This window comes from Belonocnema kinseyi, chromosome 4 (assembly GCF_010883055.1).
Source record: "Belonocnema kinseyi isolate 2016_QV_RU_SX_M_011 chromosome 4, B_treatae_v1, whole genome shotgun sequence".
Taxonomy (NCBI): domain Eukaryota; kingdom Metazoa; phylum Arthropoda; class Insecta; order Hymenoptera; family Cynipidae; genus Belonocnema; species Belonocnema kinseyi.
In genome coordinates this window covers 38590152-38616673 of record NC_046660.1, presented here as the reverse complement: position 1 = coordinate 38616673, position 26522 = coordinate 38590152, and the positions used below count along the sequence as shown (strand labels likewise).

General features: G+C 26.5%; 1 protein-coding gene across 3 annotated transcripts in view; it reads left to right on the top strand.

Moving 5' to 3' along the window:
• The window catches only part of LOC117171274 (histone-lysine N-methyltransferase 2C-like), a 166826-nt gene that overhangs the window by 53701 nt on the left and 86603 nt on the right, over positions 1–26522 (top strand). For 2 of the 3 annotated variants that reach the window (XM_033358413.1, XM_033358412.1), the window contains exons 15-17: positions 2415–2550; positions 7927–8048; positions 10877–11567. In XM_033358413.1, the coding sequence (XP_033214304.1) occupies positions 2415–2550; positions 7927–8048; positions 10877–11567 (949 nt within the window). The remainder of the gene's footprint in view (positions 1–2414; positions 2551–7926; positions 8049–10876; positions 11568–26522) is intronic. The other variant, XM_033358411.1, reaches the window with a different exon arrangement.

Below are 26522 nucleotides of genomic sequence, written 5' to 3'. Positions count from 1 at the left end.
ATTCTTAGGAATGTCATCCAATTATTTTTAATTCTCTTGCATTTTTTTCGCTTCGTTCCAAATTTTATAAATGTAATTATTTTTTTAACAATTTTATATTTTTTAAATCACTTGAATTTATTTCTAATTCACCATGAATTTTTCTGAATGTCATCGAATTCCTCGCATTTCCCTTAAAGTCCTCTAAATTCACTTCAATTTTACTTAAATCAATGGAGTATTTTTGATTTTTTTACATTATTTTTAATGAATTTGAATTCATTTGTAAGTCACCCTTGAATTCTAAACAATTTATCCTGAATTCTTTTTAATTCTTTTAAATTCTCTTGAATGTTTTCAATTTCCACTTGCATTTTTTTATTTACTTGAATAATTATTCTAAATTTACTTAATTCCTCTCTCAATTGCATATAATTCATTGATTGTTGTTGTATTTTTTTATTTACGCTAAATCATTTTTTATTGTGAATTCCGTCAAATTTTTCTCATTTTCCGAAAATTTCTCTAAATTTACTCAAATTTGATTCAATTCGTTTTCTTCCTATAAATGTTTCCATCCACTGAAATTTTATTAAAATCCTCCTGACTTCTGTTAAGGCCATTTTACTGAATTCGGTGAAAATTTTTTGATTTAACAAAGTTTTGTTCAATTACATTTTTTCAAATTCCTATTAATTTCATTGTAGTCACTGGAATTTTCTTGAACTCTTCTAACTTCACTCCAATTTTACTGACACCAGTTGAATGTTTTGGATTTTCTCAACTCATTTGGAACAGTTTTGAATTCACGTGGAATTTTTAATAATTTATCCTAGATTATTTAAATTATTTTGAGTTCTTCGGAGTTCTCATTTTTTAACTCTTGTTGAAATCTATTGAATTTACTTGCATTCTTCTAAATTCAGTCAACTGTACTCAATTGAATGATTTACATTTTTTTAAATGTACCCTGAAGTCTTTTAAATTCACCTGGAATTCATAGGAATTTTATTACATTGTTTTGAATTCCCTTTAATTTGTCAAAAATCATTAAAAATTTACTGAAATCAGTGGAATATTTTGAATTTTTTTTCTTCAATTCACTTGATTTTTCTTGAATTTATGTTGAATTTTTATGAACGAATTCTTCTTATTTCCTTAAAATTTCTTGAAATTCACTCCAATTTTCCTCAATTCGATGCAATTTTGTTTAGTTATATTCTTTAACATTCTTATTAATTTCATCAAAGTCTGTTGAATTCCTTTCATTACTTCCAAGATCAGTCTTAATTTTACAGACATTAGTGAAATATTTTTATTTTTTCAACTCAGAATTCATTTCGAATTCGCACTGAATTCTAATTAATTTATCCTGAATTCTTTTAAACTATTCAAATTCTATTCTTTCGAATTCTTCTAAAATCACTTGAAATGTTCTCAATTTACTTGAATTACTCTAAAGTCACTCAATTCTATTTAATGAAATGGATTTAAAAAATTTTTTCTATTTTTTTTTCTGTAATTTTTATTAATAATTTAATGTATTTAAATTCTTGTACATTTCAACGAATTTTTTTGAATTTAAAATACATTTTTTTTATACATGTTGCTAAAATTTTCTATTTCTTCACATTTGTGTTGGATGAATTACAAAAAGAGACATCTTTTAATTTGTCGAGAAAAAAATTTGGTTCGGGAAAAAAACTGAAAGTTTGAATTGCCTGATCACTAGACACCTGACTCCTAATATTACTCATAACATAAATATAAATCACAAATTCAGTTTTCAGGTAGAATTTGTAAATGAAATTTTCCAACAAGCAACTCGCATTCACGAGCCGCTCATAATTGCAATTTTGCACTTGACCTAACCAAGTAACACTGGCTTAAGAAAAGCTTAAGACAAGTCCAAGGATGCTGATTCAGTTTAGAGTAACCGAGAATTTTGTAACGTTGATTTTTTTTTTGGTCGTAATTCTAAACACGATGCATGCACACTGTATGTTACAGTTTTGAAGAAAAAAAAACGTAATCGCTATCCTACCTAAAGTGTAATATTGTATTTTAAAATGTTGTACGTTTCCTTGGTGGTGGCTGGTTATTATCTTTGACTTGTTGCGCACATACAGCTCTTCAATTTACTTAACTGCTGATCTTATTAATTTTGGTAACGTGTTTTTTTTTCCTGTGTCAGTTACGGTGTGGTGTACAGTTGTAGCTAATCATCACGGAATACTCATGCTCTACCTTAAATGGCTTAGGACACTGAATTTTACATCTTTTAATCAGAGATCATGAAGCATTTGACCTGAAACTCATCTAAAATTGAAGAATTTCAGGATTTTATATAATGCTCCTGATTTCTTTTTGGAGGATGTAACTGTCTGCACACATTCAGGTGAAGGCTCATAACTAAGAGATTCCTTTCCCAACAGGAGCAGGACAGACTTACGAATAGGGACAGATCTACTCGCGAAGCTGAACAAGAACGCCAGTGGAAACAACTTCAAGCCTTGCGGCAACAGCAGGCCCAACTTCAACAGCAAGTTATACACGAACAACGTGTTCATGGTAGGATTCATTTTCATTTATATTTGTATATTGTCAGTCTTCACAATCTTTCCCCGATTTCCCTTTTTTGGTTAAAAACTCCACTATTTTATTGAAAAATTCGGCTATTTTGTTGAAAAGTCTTCACCTACTATTTGGTTGAAAATTTAACTATTTTCTTAAAAAGTCATATTTTTGTTTAAATTTCAGCTATTTTGTTGAATATTCGACTTTTTGGATAAAGAATTTTATTTTATTTTATTGAAAAGTGTACTGTAATATTTTGAATTAAAATTTCATCTCGCCTTTCGATTTAAAATCATAATATTTGGTTGCAAATTTAATTGTTTGAAAAGGCAACTGTTTTCTTCAAAAGAAATTTTGTTGTTGAATGCTAATTTTTTTGTTGGAAAAAATACTAAGAAAGACTTGTATTTTGGGTTCAGAAAGTAAATCTTTTGGTTAAAAAATCAACTTTTTTGGTGCAGAATTCTACTATTTTGTTGAAGTCATCTTTTTTGTTCGAAAATCCAACGGTTTTGTTGAACATTCGTCTTTTGGATAGAAAGTTCGTCCTTTTGCATTGAAAATTCATCTTTTCATAGAAAACTCATATTTGTTGTTTGAAAATTCATTTCTTTTGGCTGAAAGTTAATAATTTAATTTTATTGAAAAGTGTACTATAATATTTTGACTTCAAATTTCATCTCGTCTTTTGGCTAAAAATCCTACTATCTGGATGAAAGTTAATTATTTTTGTTTAGAAAAACTACTATTGTATTTTGGGTTCAGAAAACAAATCTGTTGGTTAAAAATTCAACTTTTTTGGTTAAAAATTCTACTATTTTGCTGAAGTCATATCTTTTGTCGAAAGTCCAACGGTTTTGTTTAACTTTCGTCTTTGAGATCGAAAATTCGCCCTTTCACATTGAAAATTCATCTTTTGGTAGAAAAGCTATATATCCTATAGTCGAAAGTTGGTCGCGGCTTCCCATAGAGTGATAGAAAAGTGTAACAAGCACGTTCGAGGGATCTCTTTACATTATTGGATGTAAACATTCCTAGCGATTAAGGACATGTGACACAGCTAAATACCTATATTGCCGACCTCACTTTATCAGTTGACTGAATGTTTTTTTGAACCTAAAAACTTTTTTTGTAAATAAAATATCGAGCTGAAACTTTGGGAAATTTATTAGAGTACAATAAAGTACGTTTAGGTACTGCATTTTGGTAGGAATTTTACTGAAAATGATTTCATCTTTTTTCTGAACCTCGACATTTTTTTAACTTTCGAACTTTTTTTATAAATAAAATATCGGTCGCAAACTTTGAGAAATTCAAGAGCCGAAAGAAAACTACGTTAAAGTACAAAGCTTAATAATAAAAGATGTAAAAAAATATATTTCAACGATCAATTCCAACGGCATCAGTCGGTAACGTTGTACACGAAAATGCGAACTCTGGCGGCCACTAGACGAAGATCTTAGAGGGTTCGTATTTTTGTGTGCAACGTTACCGGCTGATGCCGTTAGAATTGATTGTTGAAATTTTTTGTACATCTTTTATTATTAAGCTTTGTACTTTAACGTAGTTTTATTTCGGCTATTGCATTTCTCAAAGTTTGAGACCGATCTTTTATGCATAAAAAAAGTTCGAACGTTAAAAAAATGTCGAGGTTCAGAAAAAAGATGAAATAATTTTCAGTAGAGTTCCTACCAAAATACAGTACCTAAACGTACTTTATTGTACTCTAATACATTTTCCAAAGTTTCAGCTCAATATTTTATTTACAAAAAAAGTTCTTAGGTTCAAAAAAATATTCAGTGAGCTGATAAAGTGAGGTCGATAATATAGGTATTTGGCTGTCACATGCCCTTAAGTTACAGTGATCGTGCCGAATTCGAGTGGAGCTCATTTATGGCTTTTAGCATTTATTTAATCTTTAAACATTGTAATTATTTAAACAATTTTCATAAATGGCTCTTCTTTAAGGAATACGCTTAGTTTAATATATTGCGTTGTAAATTTAGAAGAACTATTAATTATTTAAAGAATTTTAAATAAAAATTAAGAGTTTGACTTTCTGCGAGTAAATTTGTTCACGGAGTCAACTCAGACTTTTCTATGTTGCTTTACAAAAGAACTAATAATTATTTAAACAATTTTAAATAAAAAATTAAGTGGTTGCCCTTTTTTCTAGGAGTAAATTTGTTCACGGAGTCAACTAACATTTTTCTATGTTGCTTTGTAAATTTACAAGCACTATTAATTATTAAAAGAATTTCAATTGAAAAATTAAGAGTTTGCTTCTCTTTCTACGAGTAGGCTTCATTGTTTACCATAATTAACTAAGAATATCTTTCCGATGGTTTTTTTTTCTCTGATGCTTTGAATATCTACAACTATTAATTATTTAAAAAATGTATATCAACATATTTATAGCTTGGCTATTTTTCAAGGAAGGGGCATAATTTCTTTACGGAATGAACTAGGAATTTTTTTCGATGATCATTTTCCACGTTACTTTGTAAATTTATAATAATTATTAATCATTCAAACAATTTTCATAAAAATATTGAGAGTTGGGGTATTATTTAAATTTGTTTACGAAGTTAACTAAGATTGTCTTTGTGATGACTCTTTGCTAAGTTATTTGTTAAATTTACCAGAATTATTAATCATTAATTATTGAAAGAAGTTTCATAAAAAGTTTATAATTTGGCTATTTTTCAACGAATAGGGTCAATTCTTTTACTAAGGTTTAGTGACAATGCAGCTACATACGAGTTTGCTCCAAGTATTCGCATTTGCCTAAACATTTGGTCAGATGAGAGGAAAACTGTAGAAAACCACCTCCCGAGTTTAGGCGGGTTTTCAAAATTTGAGTACACAATCCGATCTTTCGCCGTATATGTTACCCATGCGAAGTCGTGTATTTTATTGAACTTAATTTTCTAATAGAATAATTACATGTAAATTAGGGGGTCGCACGCGTAGCGCGCATAAGAGCTTCTAGTTTGGTTTGAAAATTCATCTTTTCTAATTGAAAGTTGATTCCTTTTATTTAAAAGGTATACTATAGTATTTCGAGTTTAAAATTCATCTCGCCTTTCGATTAAAAATGTTAATATTTGGTTCCAAATTTAATTCTTTGAAAAGACAACTATTTTCTTAAAAAGAAATTTTATTTTTGAATGTTATTTTTTTTTTAGAAACAATACTATTGTCTTTTGGGTTCAGATAGAAATTGTTTTGGTTAAAAATTCGACTTTTTTAGTTAAGAATTCTACTATTTTGTTGAAAAGTAATCTTTTTTGTTCGAAAATCCAACGATTTTATTGAAAATTCGTCTTTTGGATAGAAAATTCGTCCGTTTGCATTGAAAATTGATCTTTTCTGGTTAAAAGTTAATTATTTCATTTTATTTGATTGAAAAGTGTACTATAATATTTTGACTTCAAATTTCATCTCATCTTTAGGGTAAAAATCCTATTATTTGAATGCAAATTTAATTATTTGGTTGAAAGTTAATTATTTTTCTTTAGAAAAACTACTAATGTATTTTGGGTTCAGAAAGCAAATCTTTGGTTAAAAAAATCGACTTTTTTGGTTAAGAATAATTTGGTTGAAAATTAAATTTTTTTATTGAATATTCGTCTTTTTGTATAAAGATTTCATCCTTTTGTACTGAAAATTCATCTTTTAGTAGAAAACTCAACTTTTTTGGCGGAAATTCATCATTTTTGGTCGAAAATTCAACTAGCTGGTTGAAAAATGATCGGCCCTTCAGAGTCAGTTAAATAACAAAGAAAAAAACAGGGTTTTAAAAATTCAACCATTTAGTTGAAAATTCATCATTTTAGTTTTTAAATTTAACTATTTGCTAAAAATTATAATATTTTGTTGAAATTTCAACTGTTTTGTTGAAAATTCGTCCTTGTGGGTTGCAAATTTGTCTTTTATGACTGAAAGTTAATTCTCTTAAATTTAATAGTCTACTATTATTTTCTTGATCCAAAATCCATTTCTTTTGGTTTCAAATTCTCCTGTTTGGTTTGAAATTTAATTATTTTGTTCAAAATTCAACGAATTTCCTAAAAAGTAATCTTTTTTCGTAGAAATGTAATTCTTTTAATTTTTTTATTCATTATTAAATTCCTAAAAAGTCTCCATTTTATTGTTGAAAATTCAACTATTTTGTTGATAATCTGTCTTGTTGCATAGCGAATTCATCATTTTGGATTGAAAATTCGAATATTGGATTGAAAACTCATCCTTTTTTAGTTAAAGTTTATTCCTTTTGGTTATATTTTTGTTTTGGTATGCATATCTTGGTTTAAAAACTTATTGTTTGATTGAAAGTTCAACTATTTTGTCATAAAGTCTTTTTTTGTTGTAAATTCAACTGTTGTATTGAAAATTCGTCTTTTTGAATAGAAAATTCGTGCTTTCGTATTGAAAAATTGAAACATTTTCGTTGAAAATTGATTTATATTAATAAAAATTCAGTTCTTTTGATAAAGATTGATAATATTCAATGAAAATTAATTTTTTGATTAAAAAGTTCATTGTTTTAAGCTGAAAATTCAACTAATTGGTTGAAAGCTGACATACTTTGTTCGAAATTAATTTTATTCGTCGACGATTGAACTAATTTGCTAAAACTCGGTTTTTTTTGTGCTCAAATAAAATTTTCATCACTAAAAATTTAACAATTCCGTTTTTGGTTGAAAATTGGTAGAACTTCTGAGATAAAAACAAAACTTTAATTTTTCGTATTGAAAATTCATCATTTTTTCGTTGAAAATTGAACTTCTTGATTGAAATTGGAACTGCTAGTTTGCTAAAAATTCGTTTTATTATTAATTCCACTGTAACATTGTTAAAAATTATGTTTATTGGAGAATCATCTCTTTGTTTAAAAATTAAACTTTTTGGTTTAAAATTCGTTTTATTGGGTTAACATTTTATTATGTTCATAGAAATTTCAAGTGTTTCTTTAAAAATGCATCTGTTTGGGTTGAGATTTCAACTATTGTGTTGAAAATGCCTCTTTTTTGTCTAAAAAACATATACTTCGTTAAAAGTTAAACTATGTTATTAAAAATTCTTTTTTTTTCGTTGATTCGTCATTTTAATTAAAATTCATCTCTTTGGTTCAAAATTGACCTGTTTTGTTGAAAATTTTCCTTTTATTTTAGTAGAAAATTACTCTTTATGGTTGCAAGTTTATCTTATTAGATGAGAATTCAAATTATTTGTTAATATATTTGTTTGAAAACTTATCCTATTTCCCCTGTTTTGAGATAATTTTGGACTGTGAAGTCTGACTGTACATTTATCAGTATTCTCTGGCATGAAAATAAATATTATTTTTTTAATACTATTACATAGGAATATGTAATATTTCAGCAATGGCAAGAGTTCATAGGCAAATCAACGAGGATGGTTCACCTGCCTTGAATCCTGATGGCACTCCGGGGCTAACTACTCAACTACAAGTTTCCACGTCTCAGGTAATTACCTTTTTCATTATTTATGAATTATAAGTAATCAGGGTGTCTATCTACCTGAAAAATCTTAGATTGTCAGGAGATATTTTATATTTATATTCTTTGAAAAACAATGTTTTTTTTTTCATTTGTAAAACTAACTTTATTTTTTTACAGTAACTTCATACTTCTATTTATCATTTTCACTAATCTCAGGAAAATTTATTTGATTCAAAATTAAATTCAAATTTGTTTATTTTACGTGAATTAGAAAAATTACGAAAATTAAGAAATTATTTATCATTATTTATAAAATTATATTTACAAATGAAAAAACAGTTACTTAATTTTACATATGAATAGCATAAATATTATTAAATTATTTATGGTAATAGTATTCATAGTTTAAATATTCCCGAAATTGTATACATATTTTGGACTTATAACTTTTTTCCCCTTTTTTAAGGAACTCTTCTTTTTCTTCCAGTTTTCAAGAAACTTTCAGTTTTTAGCTTAAATTCGAACTAAATTAATAGAATTCAATAAGAAAAGCCAACTATTTTTGGTTGAGAATTAATTTTTTCTAATTGTATTATTTTATTGAAAATTCAACAATTTTGTTGAAAACTTTTTTTTTTGGTCTAAAATTCATCTGTTTTGTTGCACATTGTCTTTTTGTATTGAAAATTCGACCTTTTAGATTAAAAGTCTATGTTTATTGGTTGAAAAATAAATTTTGGTTGTTGGAAATTCACATGTTTTCTGAAAGATTCTTCTTTTCGGCCTGAAAATTCAACTATTCGGTTGAAAATGCAACTGTTTTTTTTTTTTTTTTTGTATCAAACATTAATCTTTGTAGGTTGCAAATTGTACTTTTTCGTTCAAAATTCGTCTCTTTTGAATAAAGTTAAACTATTTGTTTGTACATGCAACGGTTTGATTGAAATATTATCTTTCTTGGCTAAAAATGAAATTTTTCATGGAAAATCAATCTTTTTCGTTAAAAATTCATCTCTTTTTTTGTATAGAAACTTCTACAAAAAATTGTACTTTTTCGTTCTCCATTCGTGTTTCAAGAGAAAAAATTCATCACCATTTCGTTGAAAATTCAACTAGTTTGTTTTTTGGTCGAAAATTTGACTGGTTCTCCATTCGTCTTTTCTGGTGGAAAACTCATATTTTTTAATAGGAAAGTAATTTTTATTTTAAATTCATCTTTCTTGGTTAAAAATGTACTTTTTTTGTTGAAAATTCAGTCTTTTGGCTTGAATATTAACTATTTTGTTCAAAATTCCAATATTTTTGTTGTTGAAAACTTTGCTGTTTTTTCGAAAATTCGTCTCTGTTGTTCCAAAGTTTCACTACTTAGTTTTAAATTAAAGTTTTTTTAAATAAAAATGGATCTTTCTCGGCTAAAAATGAAGTTTTTGTTGTAAGTTCAATTATTTTGTTAAAAATTCATGATTTTTATTCAAAAATTCGACTGTTTGATTTCCATTTTTGTTTTTAGATAGAGAATTTGTTCTTTTGGATTTCAAATTTATTTATTTTTAGTAGAAAAATCATTTTATATTTTAATTGATCTTTCTTGGTTGAAAATGAACTTTTTTGTTGAAGATTCAACTATTTTATTAAAAAGAAAGGGTTTGTGGTCGACATTTTGATTGTTTGATTTCCATTCGTCTCTTTAGATAAAAAATTCGTCCTTTTGGATTAAAAATTCATCTTTTTTAGTAAAAAACTAATTCTTATTTTGTATTCCTCTTTCTTGGTTAAAAATTGGCTTTTTTTTAGAAAACTCGTCTGTCTTCTTGAAAAATCGTCTTTTTAGCTTGAAAGTGCAACTATTTTGTTGAAAATTTGACTGTTTTTTTTCTCGAAAATTTGTCTCTTCTGTTTCAAAGGTTCTTATGTTTCATTTGGTTGTAAATGAAACTTCTTGGTTGCAAAATCATTTTTTAATTCAACTATTTTGTTGAAAATGTAATATATTTCCACTTGATATCTTAAGCATTTAAAGACCGATTTTGAGACATTTTTTAGCTCTGAAGTTTGATATTTCGAGTTTGTAATCTCAAGTATTTACAATGCAATAATTTCCAGGTGGATAATTTTGAGCTTATTCAAATATTATGTCTTTTAAAAGTGTAGTTCCTACCTGGAAAAATCTAGAGAGATCTGTAAATAGCCTGGAATTGTTAGGGATTTTTTGATGTTTAGAATTTGAGTAGACACCCTGACAAGTCAGTGTTGCTTCAAGGCACGGAATACCTGGGAAAGTCATGGCATTTTGAAAAAAGGACTGGAACTTTTTTATTTTTCTCTATTTCATAGTCTTAATAATTTAATATTTTATAACGAATTCAATATTTGAAAATTGGAAAGGAAAACTTAAGGAAAATGCAAAATCAGAAAAATTTTAAGAATTAAATGAAAATAAATGAAAAGTTCAATGTAAAAAGCAAAAAGAACTGGATTCTGGCGATCTAAAAGTTTTATTTTAACTTTGTTCAAAAGTCTAGAGTTTTTTTTGTTAGATTAATATTATTTTCAAATGTTATCCTAAACTTTGCATAAATAGTTCGACTCTAATTTTTCTTGAAGTAATAACAAAAGAAAAAGATAATTATTGATGAACATTGCACCATAATTTATCAGAATTCAATTTAATTGGCTGAATAAAAAACAACAATGTAGACCTGAATTTTTTTTCAAAATTAAACCTGAAAACTCTGGAAAAGTCATGGAATTTTGTAAGCAGACTCTTCTAGCAACCCTGTGTTTAATTTGAAAGCTTCCCGAAGCCCTAGAGCCAGTAGTGAAGGGTATTAATTTGTAATTTTCTCCGACAGGATGGCAATCAGATGACCTCGATGGCTTCACCTTCACCAGGATCTCGAGCGACCTTCGCAACACCTCCCATCAAAGTGACTCGAGGCATGGCACCCCAAAGTCCTCATCAAGGTATGCCTCGTTTGCCCAATCAACCGTGTACAACGACAGTGATGCGTCCGATAGGAAATGTCGTGAGGCCTGGGATTCCAAATGCCTTTCCTCAACCACCCTCGCCATTCTCACCCCAAGCACCTCAATCCCCTCACGACTTTCCTCAATCGCCGGCTTCCTCGCAATCTCAGGAGCACTTTCAGCGCTTCGAGAGCAGCGGCAGCGAGGCCTTCTCCCAAGGCTCGCAAACGCCCCGATCTCAAATCGTCAGCACTCCCTCGACGTATTCCACGTCGCCGCGAAACGATGTATTTAATCAACCCCCGGGCACACCGCGACCTGTTTTTAATACAAATAGCACACGTCCCACCACACATGTCTATGCACCCTCTCGTACTCCTGATCCTTATAGCAGCCAACCTCCCACACCTTCTCCGGTTCCGAGTTATGCCTCTCCCAGGCCCGAGTCGAGGACAGAAGCACAGCCGGCCGAGGCTTTCAGTCAGCAACCGGAGGTCAATCGACAGCTGAGAGATCTTCTCCAGAGGCAGCAGTTTAATAAGAAGATTGAACCTCACAGTGCTTCTTGGCCTCCAGGTGATTCATTCATTCATTCATTCATTCATTTCGTTTCTCGTATTTTACTTCTGTTGTGGTGGTCGTGGGGTTACAGGGTGTCGTCTAGCCTATCTGAAAATGTCTGGAAATAATATAAATCTTCTCAAAATTTATCAAGTAAAACTCTCCTGGATCGATTTAACCCTCTTAACCTAGACTTAAATATCTCTGGTTAAAATTAAGGGCATGTGATTCTCAGCAAATTGTCGATTTTACCAATTTTAGGTTCCCCGGCTTTTTTTCTAGAATAATATATATTTTGTCTTAAAAATTTGGGAAATGATAGCGAACATGCTAACGGACGTCCCCGCATAATTTTTTTGTAGGATAATTCAAAAAAGTTTTAATTTAGACAAATGTGATTAATTTGCATAGCGCTTAGGAATTAGTATCGATTTTTTCAGTGTTAGATTCCCCCGGCTTTTTTCCTAGGATATGAAATATTTTGTCTTCGATATCTGGGAAATGATAGGGAACATGCTAACGGACGTCTCCGCACACTTTTTTTGTATTTTTTTTTTTATCAACAAAAATTTTGATATTGCTAACAAGCAGCCTCCTGTCACCAAGAGTTGAAAATAGCCCATGTGTTGAAAACGGCCATGCGGCGGCGCTAGTAGTAACTTTGTTCTACTTGTTTTGACTGTTATGTGTCTTTTGTCATGTAGAGCCGTTAAAAAACTCTTCAAAATGTATCAAGAAAACAGTTTATTTATATAATTATTGTGAAAATGACACAGTTGATTTTTCTAATAGTGTTTTTCTTTTTTTTTTATCGAATCATTTCCATTAATTATCACTCCGGTATGAAAGTACCCGAAGACCCCGAATAAAAGAGTTAGAAGCTTTTTAATAATTATAAAAGCTCTGAGGAGAAATGGTTTCGGTTTTATTTTAAAAGAATAATTTTAAGTTTTAAATATTTTAAAATGTGAGTTAAAAGTATATAGAAGATGTTGACACCATTTTTTTTTATTTTTCAAGTTTTACAAATTTTTTGGTAAACTGAATTATGTCAGGATGTGAAAAAAGTTCTTGAAATTCATGGGAGATTTTTAAATTTTTAAAAAGGGTTTGAAAGATTTTCAAGCAAAATTTTGCAATTTTGTCATATTACATAATTTTGGACATTTGAGTAAGTTTGAGAGATATTCAAAAGTTTTGAAACGATTCCAAAATAAATAAAACTTGTAAATTTTTTTTCTAAATTTTGTAAAGTTTCACGAAAATGAAAGATATTTTTTCAGGTTGCTAGGAAAAATTAAAATAACTTTTTATTTCGAAAAATTAATTTGAAGAAATTATTTTAAAAGATTTTAGAAAATTCAAAAAATGTTCAACGAAGAAGCTGACAGATTTTAGGGCAATTTTTAAAATCTTGCTGAAAAAATTTGAATAATTTTTGGAAATTAGAAGGCTTAGAAGGTCTGACAAAATTAAAAAACAAGAAGAATTTTTCTTATATTCGTGTGGAAGTTTTAAATAATTTTTTATTTTGCACAATGAAGTATAAGAGAAAATTGAAAAAGGTTTTTAAACGTAACAAACGATTTTCGAAAATTTCTAAAAATAGTTTAGAAGATTTCAAAGCAAAATGTTTCAATATGGTAAGATTACAAAATAAAAAGAAACAAAAATCGGTTAAATTCAAGAAATATTTAGTAGAACTGAAAATAATTTTGAATTTTTTCAAAAGAAAAACAAATTTTCTTAAAATTGCTGGGGAAATTTAGAAGAGAGTAAGGTAATTTGTTTAAATTTGGAAACATACAAATGTTAAAATATGTCAGCTTCGTTACAATGTCTAATTGATTGAAAAATATCACATTTAAGAGTTGGTTATTTTATTCTAATAGAAAAAAATATTTAAGGATTTATCACATTCCTTGTTTGTCATATATAGATATAACAATTATATTTATTATATAGTAGCATTATATTGTAAAGCGACAATATAAAAAAATTAGCTCTTTATCACTATATTTTTAAGTGTTTGAATGTCCGGGTCTAATACAAAATAACGAAAGAAGAAATAACTAAATCATAAGTTAGCAACAACAAAAAATTGCCGAATTATAAAATAAACGAATTTTTAAATTCTCATAAATATTTCTATTTCTTTAATTTAAGTTTGACGAAATTTAAAATTTCCGAAAATAATTAATAAATTATTAATTGATGATTTATTAAATTGTTTGCCTTATTTATAATTCTATTAATTACTTATAAATTAATAATCAAGTAACCATGTTGCAAAATTCTAAATTTCGGGAATTAAAACATTTGTCGAGAACTTAATAATTCGTTTATTTTAAAAGTCGGTCTTGAAGTCGGTGAATTTTAGTTTTGGATATTTTGAAATTTTGGATTTTATTTTTTGTTAATTAAAAATCTTGTTATTTGAAATTTTAAAAATTTTATAATCCAATAATAATATATATTTTCGGCAGTTTTTTCATTCATTTGTGTATTCGTTATTTATTTTTTTATTATTCTTTATAATTTCTGAATATCTATGCAATTTTTTTAAATTTGAATTATGTCAATTTTGCCGCTTTTTCCTATATTAAACAAAATAATACGTAAGTAAATAAGTCTCATTTGCTACTTGACTCTATACTATGACGAGAAAATGAGTTTAAAGTGTTTTTCATATTTATTCTGTAATTTTTATGCAATTTTTCTATGGTTCTGTATGGTTTTGTAGAATAAAGTTACTACTAGCGCCGCCGCTAGTGGAAGCACCCCCTGCTAACAACATGCGTGTATATTTCGAGGTTATGTGTGTTACAATTTACCCGAGCGTTACTTCCAAACATTCCCATGCCACTCTTCTGGAGGCCTGTGGAAAATTTTTGTCATGAGAGTTGATGGTCGCCGTGTGGCGGCGCCAGCTATGCAGTTGGCCTAGAATTCAAATAATGCAAGGCGAATGTGTGAAAAACAAAACTTTAGTGAAATAAATTTAATTTTCTGAAATTGATGGGTAAAAGATAATAATCATTAAGATCTTTTTAATCTTTTGAATTACAAATAATTTGCAAAAGTCGTAAAATTCACTGATTTTAGACGTAAATCCCAATAAATTCCTACTGACTACAAAAAATTATTATTCATTCCCAATTAAATCAGACATAATTATTTGTGTAATTTTTGAATTTCCGAAAAGAAAATAGTCTAAACTTTATAATATTTTTAATGATATTATATAATATTAAATTAAATTCATTTCGGATTTTCAAATATTTAAATAAATAATTATGTATTTAAATGCACTTCTTTAAAATGGGGTAGGTAAAATTAATAAAATAATACATAATTTATAGAATGAAACCTTTTTATATGCATATATAACAGTTTTTGGTCAAAATTTGAAGTATTAAGCATACATATTCTTTCACCGCAATAATAAATTAATAACATTTATTCAATAGAAAATAATCAATTTTATATATAACTTTATATACATTTCTTGTGTTTCTTAGTATTTGTTACAAGTCTTTTCTTTTTAAATAATATTGCTCTTTTATATATAATATTAAATATTTTAACAGATTTTATTCAATATCTTACATAAGTCTTTTCCTCGGTATAAACTAAGAATTTTGCACCGCTTTTAAACGTTCTGAGTGTCTTCTAAAATTTTTCGAATTGGTCTTAAAAATTTTAAAGTTATTTTTTAAAAATAAAAAAAATTTAACATTTTCCTGGGAATCTACAGACCATTTTTTCATTCTCTTGAAAACTTTTGTAATTCATATAATTCTTTTTGTGATTTTGTAATTCTGATTTAATTTTCTTTGAAAATCCCTTTTTTCAAAATGAAGAATTAATTTGAAAATTTACCATGAATCTTGAAACAATTTTATTATTCTCTCAAAACCTTTAAAACTTTTGAAAAGGCTTCTAATTTTTTGTTCGAAATCTTCATAAGTTCATGATTTATTTCAAATTTTTCTGATTCTTTTCAAGATTGCAATTATTTTCTATTATTTTCAAAACTACCGAAATTTCTACATAATTTTATTATTCAGGAATTTTCTAAATTTGGTAATATTATAAACTGCTTAGAATTATCTTATTCAGGAAAATCATTTCAATCCTTGTTATTTTAAATCCAAACAATAATTTTGGAACCTTTAACATTAAAAATAACTTTTTAAATAAAAATATTTGATTATTTAATTTGTAATAAATAATATTGATAAAAAAGTTGTTTTGAATTGTTTTAATAAAATTCCCGAGTTTAAACAATTATTATTTTTTATAATTGTTACTCAATTGTTTAAACTAAAATATTAAAATATTTTTATAACCAAAATGTATTTTTAATGAATAAATTAAGGTTTCCAAAATGACCTTTTTAATTTAAAATAACTATTGCAAATTTGTTGAATCACTGTTATTTTAAATCCGAATAATAGTTTTGGGAACTATAAACATTAAAAACAATTTTGTCATCAAAATATTTGATTATTATATTTTTAAGAAATAATACTTATAAACGTCTTTTTTTAATTATGTTAAAGGCAACAGTTCACTGTAGATAAGTAATACATAAATAAAAGTAATAAGTATTATTAATTTATTAAAAATATAATGATGAAATATGTTTGTCAATGCACTTTTTATTAAATGTTCTACTTTTTCAAAATAATTGTAATTTATTTCATCTTAAGTTATTTATTTCCATAAACGTAAAATTGAAAAAAATGTAAATGTGTAAAAATGGCTTATGTTTGAAGATTCGAAAAAATAGTTAGAAAATTTGTTAGAAACATAAAAATAATGTGTGTGTTTCCCTAGCTTATTAAAAAATATATACAAAAATAGAAAACGAAAAACATTTGTTTCTCGCAGCTTTGGGTACAAATTCATAAGTTTCATTTTCGCCAGAAAAATGTTGTTTCTTATTTTATTTCCATCTGTGATTATTGAAAAGTTATAAATAACATTTTTAAATAAAATATAATTAATTTTTAATTTCTTTACAATCTTATTGCCCATGTGGTAGCAAAATTAAAAAGTTGAACATGTTTAAAAAGTTACTATAAAATGATAGAAATTTACCAATTTTCACCCTTAAAAAGTTTTATTATGTTACATTACCGCCATCGAAAACTATAAAATAATTTATATTTTCATTAAATTATTCTTTAAAAAAAAAAACATAATTTAATAATTTTAAATTAAAATTAATTTTTATCGATATTTTTTTTCTGTAGATTCGATGAGAATAATTATGAATAATAAAGAAAAATCCAAATACCCTGCTAGGCGATAATACATCATTGTAAAATGGATAAAATAGCAAGTTGCAAATGATTTTGAACACTGAGTTCGTATATTGCGATTTCTTTTTGGGAATAAAACCCTTTAGTTCATGTTTATTTTAAAAATAAGTGTAATGATCATTTCCTTTCCCCTCAAAGTCAACATTAACAATAAAATAATATTTTTTAAAAGATAAAAACTGTACAAAAAAAAAAGATATATTTATGCACTTTATATGTACCACTTACCGTTGCCACAGCACTTCCATAAGTCCTGTAAAAACCTTTTCTCGGATGATATCTTCTGGGTTGAAGTGTAACGAACAAACTACATCACCAGGTTTTAGTTTGATATCATCCCTTAAAATAGCTATTTACCATTCTTTAAGAATATTTGGATCATTTGGCGCTTTAAAAAATTGAATTTTTTTAGCTTTTTCTTGCTCCCGATTGCTTTTATAACGCGATTTACAACCAAAACAAACGCACTTCATCATTTTTTAATCAAAATATCAACCCTGCGGATATTTCGGAGCATCTGTAAATAGTTGCAGATTTTTACATCTAAAAGCAGTTTTTTCACTTTTATTTCGCTTAGAAGATGTAAACTGTCACATAGATCCCTAAAAACACTTGAACATTATTTCAAACTGTCAGAAAATTACTTTTAATGTGTTGTCAAATTCAATTTTATTCTTTTGCCACGGTTTTGTAACGATCATAGGCCAACTGCATAGCTGGCGCCACCACTCTGCCACAATATTTTTGGCCGAAAGCTTTGGGCTGACAAATAAACATAGTAACTAATCTTCCGGAACTAACCTTGTTTGCAGGCAATCAAAAAAGTTTATTTCATAAATAATTTCCAAATTATCGGAAAGGCAGAGATGAAAAACGACGTAACCTCAAAATAATGTATATGCATAAAATTCTTATTCAGCACAATAAATTTTTTTGTTATTATGCCTCAAAAAGGAGTTCGGGAACGTCCTTTATGATATTTTATAGCATCTCCGAGTTCAGTTTAAAAATTTTTTTATTTTTGTGGACAAAAAACCGGGTAAACTATACTCAATTGATCACACGACGAAATATCACATGCCCTTAACGTATCGGGATTTTTTATTTTTTAAATTATAGCTGAAAGTCTCATAAAAATAAATATTATAAAATTAATAAGATGAATCCAACATATTGCTATAAATATTTTCACAGTGGTTCGCTTGAATAATTAAAAAAAATGTAACTTTCCGTCATTAGGTATCTCTTTTGTTTTTGAGATTTCCTCATCAATGATGTGGCCAGTTATTTATCATAATTTTTTTTTTTCAATTTATTTCATCAGAACCGCATTTTTTTTTACTTTTCTTAGATTTTCTTTTTTAAGGTATAATTTGCCTGATGATAAGAGACAGATTACAGTCGAAACGTTACATATTGCAATATGTTATTTTAGTTTTTTTGTTTTTTTTAGTTATAATTTTATCTTTTTTAGCTGCAAATTCATGTATTTTGTTGAAAATTCGTCTTTTTCTGTAGGAAACTAATCTTGTTTATTGAGAACTAATCTTTTGTTGGTTAAACATTCAAGTCTTTCAGTTAAAAATTTATATTTTTGCTTGGACATTCAACATTTTTTTGTTTAATATTCATCATTTTAACTGAAAAATAGTCTTTTTTTCATTGCAAATTTAACAATTCAATTTTTGGTTGGAAATTGACCTTTTTTATTTGAAAATTCGTCTTTTTTGGTAGACAGTAATCTGCTTTTTTGAAAAATCGTTTTCTTTAGTAGAAGTTAATGTTATTGACTGAAAATTCATTTTTTCAGTTGAAAATCCAATTCTTATAGTTAAAGGTTGATCTTCTTAGTTAAAATTGCCTTTTTTTCATTTCAAATTCAACTATTCCAGTTGAAGATACATCATTTTAGTTGTCAAATTCATCTCGTTAGTTAAACATTAAATGTTATATTTATTCGAGGTTGAAAACTCATTTTTGTTGTTAAGAATTCAACTACTGAATTTTATGATTCATCATTTTCCTTTAAAAATAAATTATTATGTTGACCATTTTTTTTATTAATTTTTTTTTCAGCTGAAGATCTAACCATTTTTATTTTTTTGAAAATTTGTTGTTTTGTTTTGTTGAAAATTAATTTTTAAATAAAAAATAAACTAATCTAGTTGAATACTTCAGAATTTCAGTTAAAAATTCATCTCTTTGGTTGAGAATAATTTTTTTATCTGAAAAAAAATTTCAGTTGAAAATTCCTGTTTTTTCTTTAAAAATCGTCTTTTTCTTTAGAAAATTATTCTTCTTGGTTGAAAAATTATTTTTTCTTGTTGAAAATTCAACTGTTTCAGTTGAAAATTCATGATTTCAATTGAGAATTCATACTATTGGTGGAAAATTTAACTACTAAAGTTTTAGATTAATTATTTTCATTGAAAATTAAACTATTTTGTTGAATATTTTTTTATATTTAGTTTTCTCAATGAAGGTTGAACTATTATGTTGAAAAGTTTTGTTTTGTTGAAAATAGATTTTTAAATTGAAGAATTAACTAATCTACTTGAATATTTCATCATTTTATTTGAAATTTCAACTCTTTACTTGAAAACAATTTTTTTAAACTGAATATCTATTCATTTCCTGGTTGAAAAATTAATTTTTTAAGTTGTAGTTTTACCTTTTTGAGTTGAAAATTCATGTCTTTATTTGAAAATTCATATTTTTCTGTATAAAAATTAATCTTATTGGATGAAAACTAATTTTTTTGTTAAAAATTCAACGATTTCAGTTGGAAATTCATCATTTTAGTTGAAAATACATCATTTTGCTTGAAAATGTACCATTTTTGTTGCATTTTGTTCTGTGTTGAATGAAAAATCGTTTTTAGTTTTAAATTAGTCTTTTTCGATTGAATTCAGCTGCTTTTGAATTTAGATTAAAATCGTTTTTGGTTGGCATATTAACTATTAACTTTTTCGCTGAAATTTAATTTTTTTTTAAATTCAACTACTTGGTTGATACTTAAACTTCTTTATTAATTTTTTTTAAGATGCACCACTTTAACTAAAAAATAGTTTTTTTATTGCCAATTTAACTATTCAATTTTTGGTTGGGAATTGATATTTTTACTTGAAAATTCATCTTTTTTTTGTAGATATTGATGTTCTTGACTGAAAACTAATTTTTTTAAATATCCAACTATTTAAAAATTCATATTTTTGTTAAAAAATTAACTTTTACAGTTACAGAATCATCATTATAATTAAAATGTTATCTGTTTGGTCAAAAATAAAACTAACTGGTTGAAAGTTGAACACTTTTGTTGGAAATTTATCCCTTGGGTCGAAAAATTTTCCGCATTTTTTTTGTTTTTTTGAAAATTAATTTTTTATTTAGAAATTTAACTATTTCATTTTTCGTTGAAACCTGATATTTTTTAGTTCAAAATTCAACTATTCGGTTAAATTTTTTTTTAGTTGGAACTTCATTTATTTGTTTGAAAATTCATGCATTTTGTTGAAAAAATCGTCTTTTCTGGTAGAAAATTAATCCTTTTGGTTGAAAATTTAACTATTTGCTTAAAACTTTACCTATCTTGTTGAAAATGCAATATTTTTACTTGGAAAGTTAGGAATTTGAGGCGGTTTAAATTTAATTTAATATAGTATCCACATTAATTTTCCCTAAATATGCACTGAATTTTAAAGACAAGATTCTAAAGTACAAATTTGTTTGAATTATTATTCAAATTCATGGACTTTGAAAAACAAATTTTAAAAATTAAGAATTATGTTTTCAGTATTATTTATTTAATTAATCGATTATTCTAATATATTAAAGAATATCTTGTAATAATAATTTTTCAAGGATCTCTGATTTAATTATTTTAATTTAATTCCTAGAAACTGAAAAAGACATTTTTTGTAATAAACTCGCGAAACTGTATACATATTTCGAGTCGATTGTTTTTAAAAACGCGAAATTTTTTAATGGTTGAGCACTATGAAAAATTGTACCTTGAAAAATTTTGATATACCTGGAAAATACCTGGAATTTAAGGGAATTTTTGTTTCCAGGATTTAAGTAGTAATTCCTGGGTTAGTTATTCGGATTTTTGTCTAAGGGAAATCAATGCGAAATGAATAGAGCAACTTTTCAAGTCATAATATTGATAAATACTGAACAAATGGAGAAAGTATTACATACCAAATTTTTTTAACTATAAATTCAACTATTTGGTTTTGAAATTCATATATTTTGTTAAATATTCGTCCTTTTTGGTAGCCTTGTTGGATTCAGTTTAGCTGTTTTTGCATTTATATTAAAATCGTTTTTGATTGGCATCAACTATTACAATTTACGTTGAGAATTAATTTTTGTGTACATTTTTGGTTGAAAATTAATCTTTTTCACTTGAAAATTCGTCTTTTTGGGTCGAGATTTTATCTTCTTGGTTGAAAATTCTTCTTTTTTTGTGGAAATTAATGTTCTTAACTGAAAATTCATCTTTTTGGTTGAAAATCCAATTAATATATTTAAAATATTCATCATCTTAGTGTAAACTAAATTTTTTCAATTCCAATTCAACTATTCTAGTTTATGATAAATAATTTTGGTTGAAAATTCATCACTTAAATTTAATATTTAAATTAATATTTAAGGTTGAAAACTCATTTTCATTTGTTATAAATTCAACTATTCCAATTTAAAATTCATCTCTTTGGCTGGAAATCAATTTTTTAACTGAATATTTAAGTATTCAATTCTTGGGTGAAAAGTTAATTTTTTTTAGTTGTAATTTCATCTTTTTTAGTTGAAAATTCGTCCTTTTCTTTAGAAAATTAATCTTGGTTGAAAAATGAACACTCATTTTCTTGTTAAAAATTCAACTATTTTAGTTGGATTTTCATCATTTTAGTTGAAAATTTTTCTTTTTGATTGAAAATTCAACTACTACAGTTAAAGATTTATAATTTTGATTGAAAATTGAATTATTTTCTTGAGCATTTCTTTAGTCCAACATTGAACTATTTTTAAGATAAGTTTTTTTTTTAAGTTAATTTTTAAACAGAAAATTTAACTGATCTAATGGAATATTCCATCATTTTAGTAGAGAAGTTATTTATGTGCTTGAAAATTAGCTCTTTTAACTTTTTTAAATTGCAGATGTATTTATTTGGTTAAATATTCGTTTTTTTTTTAAATTAATTTCTTAACTGGAAATTTAACTATTTTGTTGAAAAAAATTGTTCGAAAATTTATTTTAACCTGAAATTTTAACTGACCTAGTTGAATATTCCATAACTTTTTTTTACTTCAAATTTGTTCGTTTTTTTTAAATTTAAAATTCCACTATTGGATTAAAATTACGTGTATTTTTTTTTTTTTTTTTTTTTAAATTCGTTGTTTTTGTTACAAATTCATCTATTTTATTTAAAATGCATTTTTTTATTTTGAAATGTTGTTAATTTGAAACAGTTTTAATTGAACTGTTTTTGCAAGGTTCCTACTCACCTGAAACATATATTTTATTCAAAATATTAATCTGTGAATTGTGCACTGAATTTTAATTATATAAAGATAAAATAAATTGTTGTGTACAAGGACTGAAAAAACAAAAAATTAATGATAATAAACTTATAAAAATTGCATACTTATTCCGAGAGTATTGTTTAAAAAAATGCCAAAATTCTCAATGATTCCGTAGTATGAAAAATTATTCAATTGATAATCTGTCAGCGAACAAAATTTTCACCGCCATGTCAAAAAGACATTTTTCAACTGAAAAAATAGCGAGTATTTGGTAAAAAGGTTGATTATAAATCTCGTCCTAAATCCACCTCGTACTGGTTTCCCTAAAATTAGATTGCAAGAATGCAAGGAATTGCAAAATATGTTGCAAATGATTCCATGGGATTGCAGAAGATAGCATGGAATTGAATGAAATCTTAGAGAAATCACTGGAGATTTTATAGAGATTGCATAGCCCTTACGATTGAAGAAAATTTATTTTAGAATATCATTATATAGAAAAAGATTATAGGACGATCACCATTTTAATAATAAACAATGCAACATTATTGCAGGAACTGTGGTAAAAAGTAGATGTAGTAGAACGTAGAATTAGAAGTAGTGTAAGTAGTAAATCTGTGAATTTCCGTTTTACCTGTAGAATATTTTTTAATCCGTTTAAATATTTGAAATCGGTTTTAATTATTAGAAATCCCTTAAAATCTTTAAATCCCGTTAAAATTCATTGAAATTTGTAAAATCCGCTAAAATCTTTGAACTCGTTGGAGGTCCTACTGAAATTCTTTAAAGTTCCTCCTAAGCTTTGGAAATTCTACAAATTCCTTGACATCCCTTGACATTTTAGAAATTCTTTGCAATCTGTATTTTTTTTATTTCTCTATATGCCTTGAAAATTGTTCCACCTGTAGAAATCATTTGAAATAAAATTTTATTAATTCCCTCAAGTTATCTAGAAATTCATCAAAAACTCTTAAAATCTCTTAAAATACTTAAAAAATACATTGACGTAAATAGAAATAATTTAAAATTCCTTGAATATAAATTAAATTAAATTCGTCCCTTGACGTAAATTTTAAAAAAAAACAGGTTCAAATCCCTATAAATATTTGAAATCCTTGAATCTTGAAATATTTCTTATTCGTGCTTTTTATGTGGATTTCTGTAAAAAGGAAAGTTTTTTTATCATTGAGGTTATTGAAGCATTTTTCCACTTTGCATTTTCTTTATTGTTTATAACTTGTGTTAGTTTTCAAACATTTTAAATATTTAAAGAAAAAATTATCGAGAACTTTTTGAAATAAGTGAATTTCAATTTTTTTACATATTTTAAATTATTGTTATTCTGTACTCAAACCTAAGTAAAAAATTATCATAAAATAATTGGATACATTAAAATCTGTTCATTTTATGGTGCTATTCTTTTGAATTCCCTTGAAATATTACAAATTCACAACAATTTCACTGAAACCTGTTAAATATTTTTAATTTTTGTTTTCAACTTATTTAAATTAATTTTCATTTTACCCTGAATTCTTTTTAAAAAAAATTTCTTTGAAATTCTCTTAATCTTTTTAAATCTCTGTAAGTTCTCTTAAATTATTTCTTTCAAATTCACGCAAATGGAATTTTTTCAGTTTAATACAAATTTTATGAACTACTTAGAATTTTTCTCATTTCCCTTAAATTTCTCTAAATTTACTCAAATTTTATTTAATTTGTTGGGTTAAAAAAAAATTTCATTAATTTTTTTTCTGGTCACTCAAGTTGTGTTCAAAGTTTCCCGACTTCCCTGAAATCCTTCTAAATTCACTCTATTTTTTAAAATTAATTCAGAATTCACTCTGTATTCTGAAGGCTTCATCATGTACCCTTTAAACATTTTTTAATTCTTATGAATACTCTTGATTTTTTAGCTTTCCAAATTATTTTTAATTCATTTGAATCCTTCTAAATTCACGCAGTTCTACTCAATGAAATGAAGTTAAAAAATGTTTTGTTCATTTTTTGTAATTCACACTGAACTCGTTCAAACTCGCCTTTCATTCTTAAATATATTTTTTAATTCTTTTGAATTCTCATAAATTTACTCCAATTTCACTGAAATCAACGGAATGTTTTTATTTTTCTTTTAATTTACTAGGATTTCTATAAATTACATAGATTTTTTTCATTTTCCTTAAATTTCGTTTAAATCACTCGAATTTGATTTAATTCGTTGTTTTTTGTATTGCTTTTTGAATTTTTTTAATCACTTGAATTCTGTCAATTTGTTGTAATTTATGTAATTTTCAAAATTCTTTGTTTACTTATTAGGAATTAACTTTTTGTCACTTTTATGCTTTAAATATGTCACAGAAAAAGATTCCTAAAGACTGATGTATACAAAAATTAATTAAAAATACTATAAATTCATATGTTCTTTATTATCTTGCATCTTAGGCCTCGGATTGTACTTAATTTTTTACCTTTATCGACTTTTTAAAGACAAATATTTCAAAATTCTACCATTTTTATCGAATAGTTGCAGACATTATTATTATAAATAAACACATTCATACTTCAATCATTATAATTTCCGAATAAACGCGTTAACTTTCGTTATATTTCAAATTGAATATCGGTTAAAAATTAACTATCTCAATTTGAATGAGTTTTTTAAATCAGAAATTAGATTTAATCTCATTCAACAATAAAAAGTTTTCTGTTTTGAAGATAGTTTAAATTAGAAATCCTTGCCAATTCATAATTTTGCAAGGACTTAAATTAAAAAAAAAACTAGTACCTAGAAACAAGTTTAAATTTAGAAATTCTTTAAATGAAGAAAATTGTTTAATTCCGTCAACTTAAGTTCAAAATATATTGTAACTATAAACTTGTCTCATTTGATAATAATGCAAGTGTGTAAGTTAAAAATTGTAGAAAAAAAATTTTTGAACTTTGATTAGTCATTTCATTGAAAAATAATTAAAATCTGGGAGGCCTTAAAATGTACTTAAAATTTATTTTTAAATCATTTAATATATGTAGAAATTCCTGAGATTTAACAATATTTCAAGAAAAAATGTATCGTCTTTAAAGGAAAATTCAATTTTATTCTAATTAATGAAGTAGGATATAGTTTTCAAAATTTTTCTTTATCCTTGCAAATATTTAAAATCATCAGAATTTAATTAGTTTCATTTTATGCTATTTTTATCTTCCTCTAAAGTTTTAAATTTTTCTGAAATGGAACTGCCAGCGTAAGATTTTGAGTTTTTTAAATTAACTTCTTAAAAAACCTGGAAATGGCCTGGAATTTAAAAATCGAATTCTGTAGTCACTCTGGAATAAGAAGTTGAATTAAAATAAAAAAACTTTAATAAAAATCTCATCAAATGGTATCTAATTTCCTTCGTTGAAAAAAAGAAGAAAAATTGTACTAATTTCGTTGTTTTGGTCTGAAATTTTTATTGTACTAGGCAGTGTGATAAGTACCTGAAAATTCTAAGAGATGGCATTAGTATTCACTAATGTGAACCATTTTCGTCGAGCTTGATCCTTCAAATGACGCCTGTCAAAACTTCAGCCATTTATGTTTACGCATTTACAAGTTACAGCACTGAGAAGCGACTAACCTCCGAGTTTTTTTTAATATGGAAAAATCTGAGTTTCAAATTTTGATCAAACACTACTATCTTCGCAAGAAAACGATATCCGAGACCAAGGCCAAGCTGGATAAGTATTACCCGGACTCTGCACAGTCAATTGAAACGATTCATAAGTGGTTTACCGAGTTTCGTTGTAGCCGTACGAGCACAGTTGATGCTGAACGATCAGGGCGCCCAAAAGAGGTCACTACACCAGAAAATAACGAAAAAATCCATGATATGATGTTGAATGATCCCAAAGTGAAATTGAGAGAGGTAGCTAATGCTGTAGGCATATCATTGGAACGTGTGGGCAATATCGTGAATTCAGTTTTGGGCATGAAGAAGCTCTGCGCGCGATGGGTGCCGCGTTTGCTCACAGTGAACAAAAACGAATTCGTGTGACAACTTTCCAGCAGAATTTGGCATTATTTTCGCGTAAGCCGACCGAGTTTTTGCGCCGATTTATAACCATGGATGAAACCTGG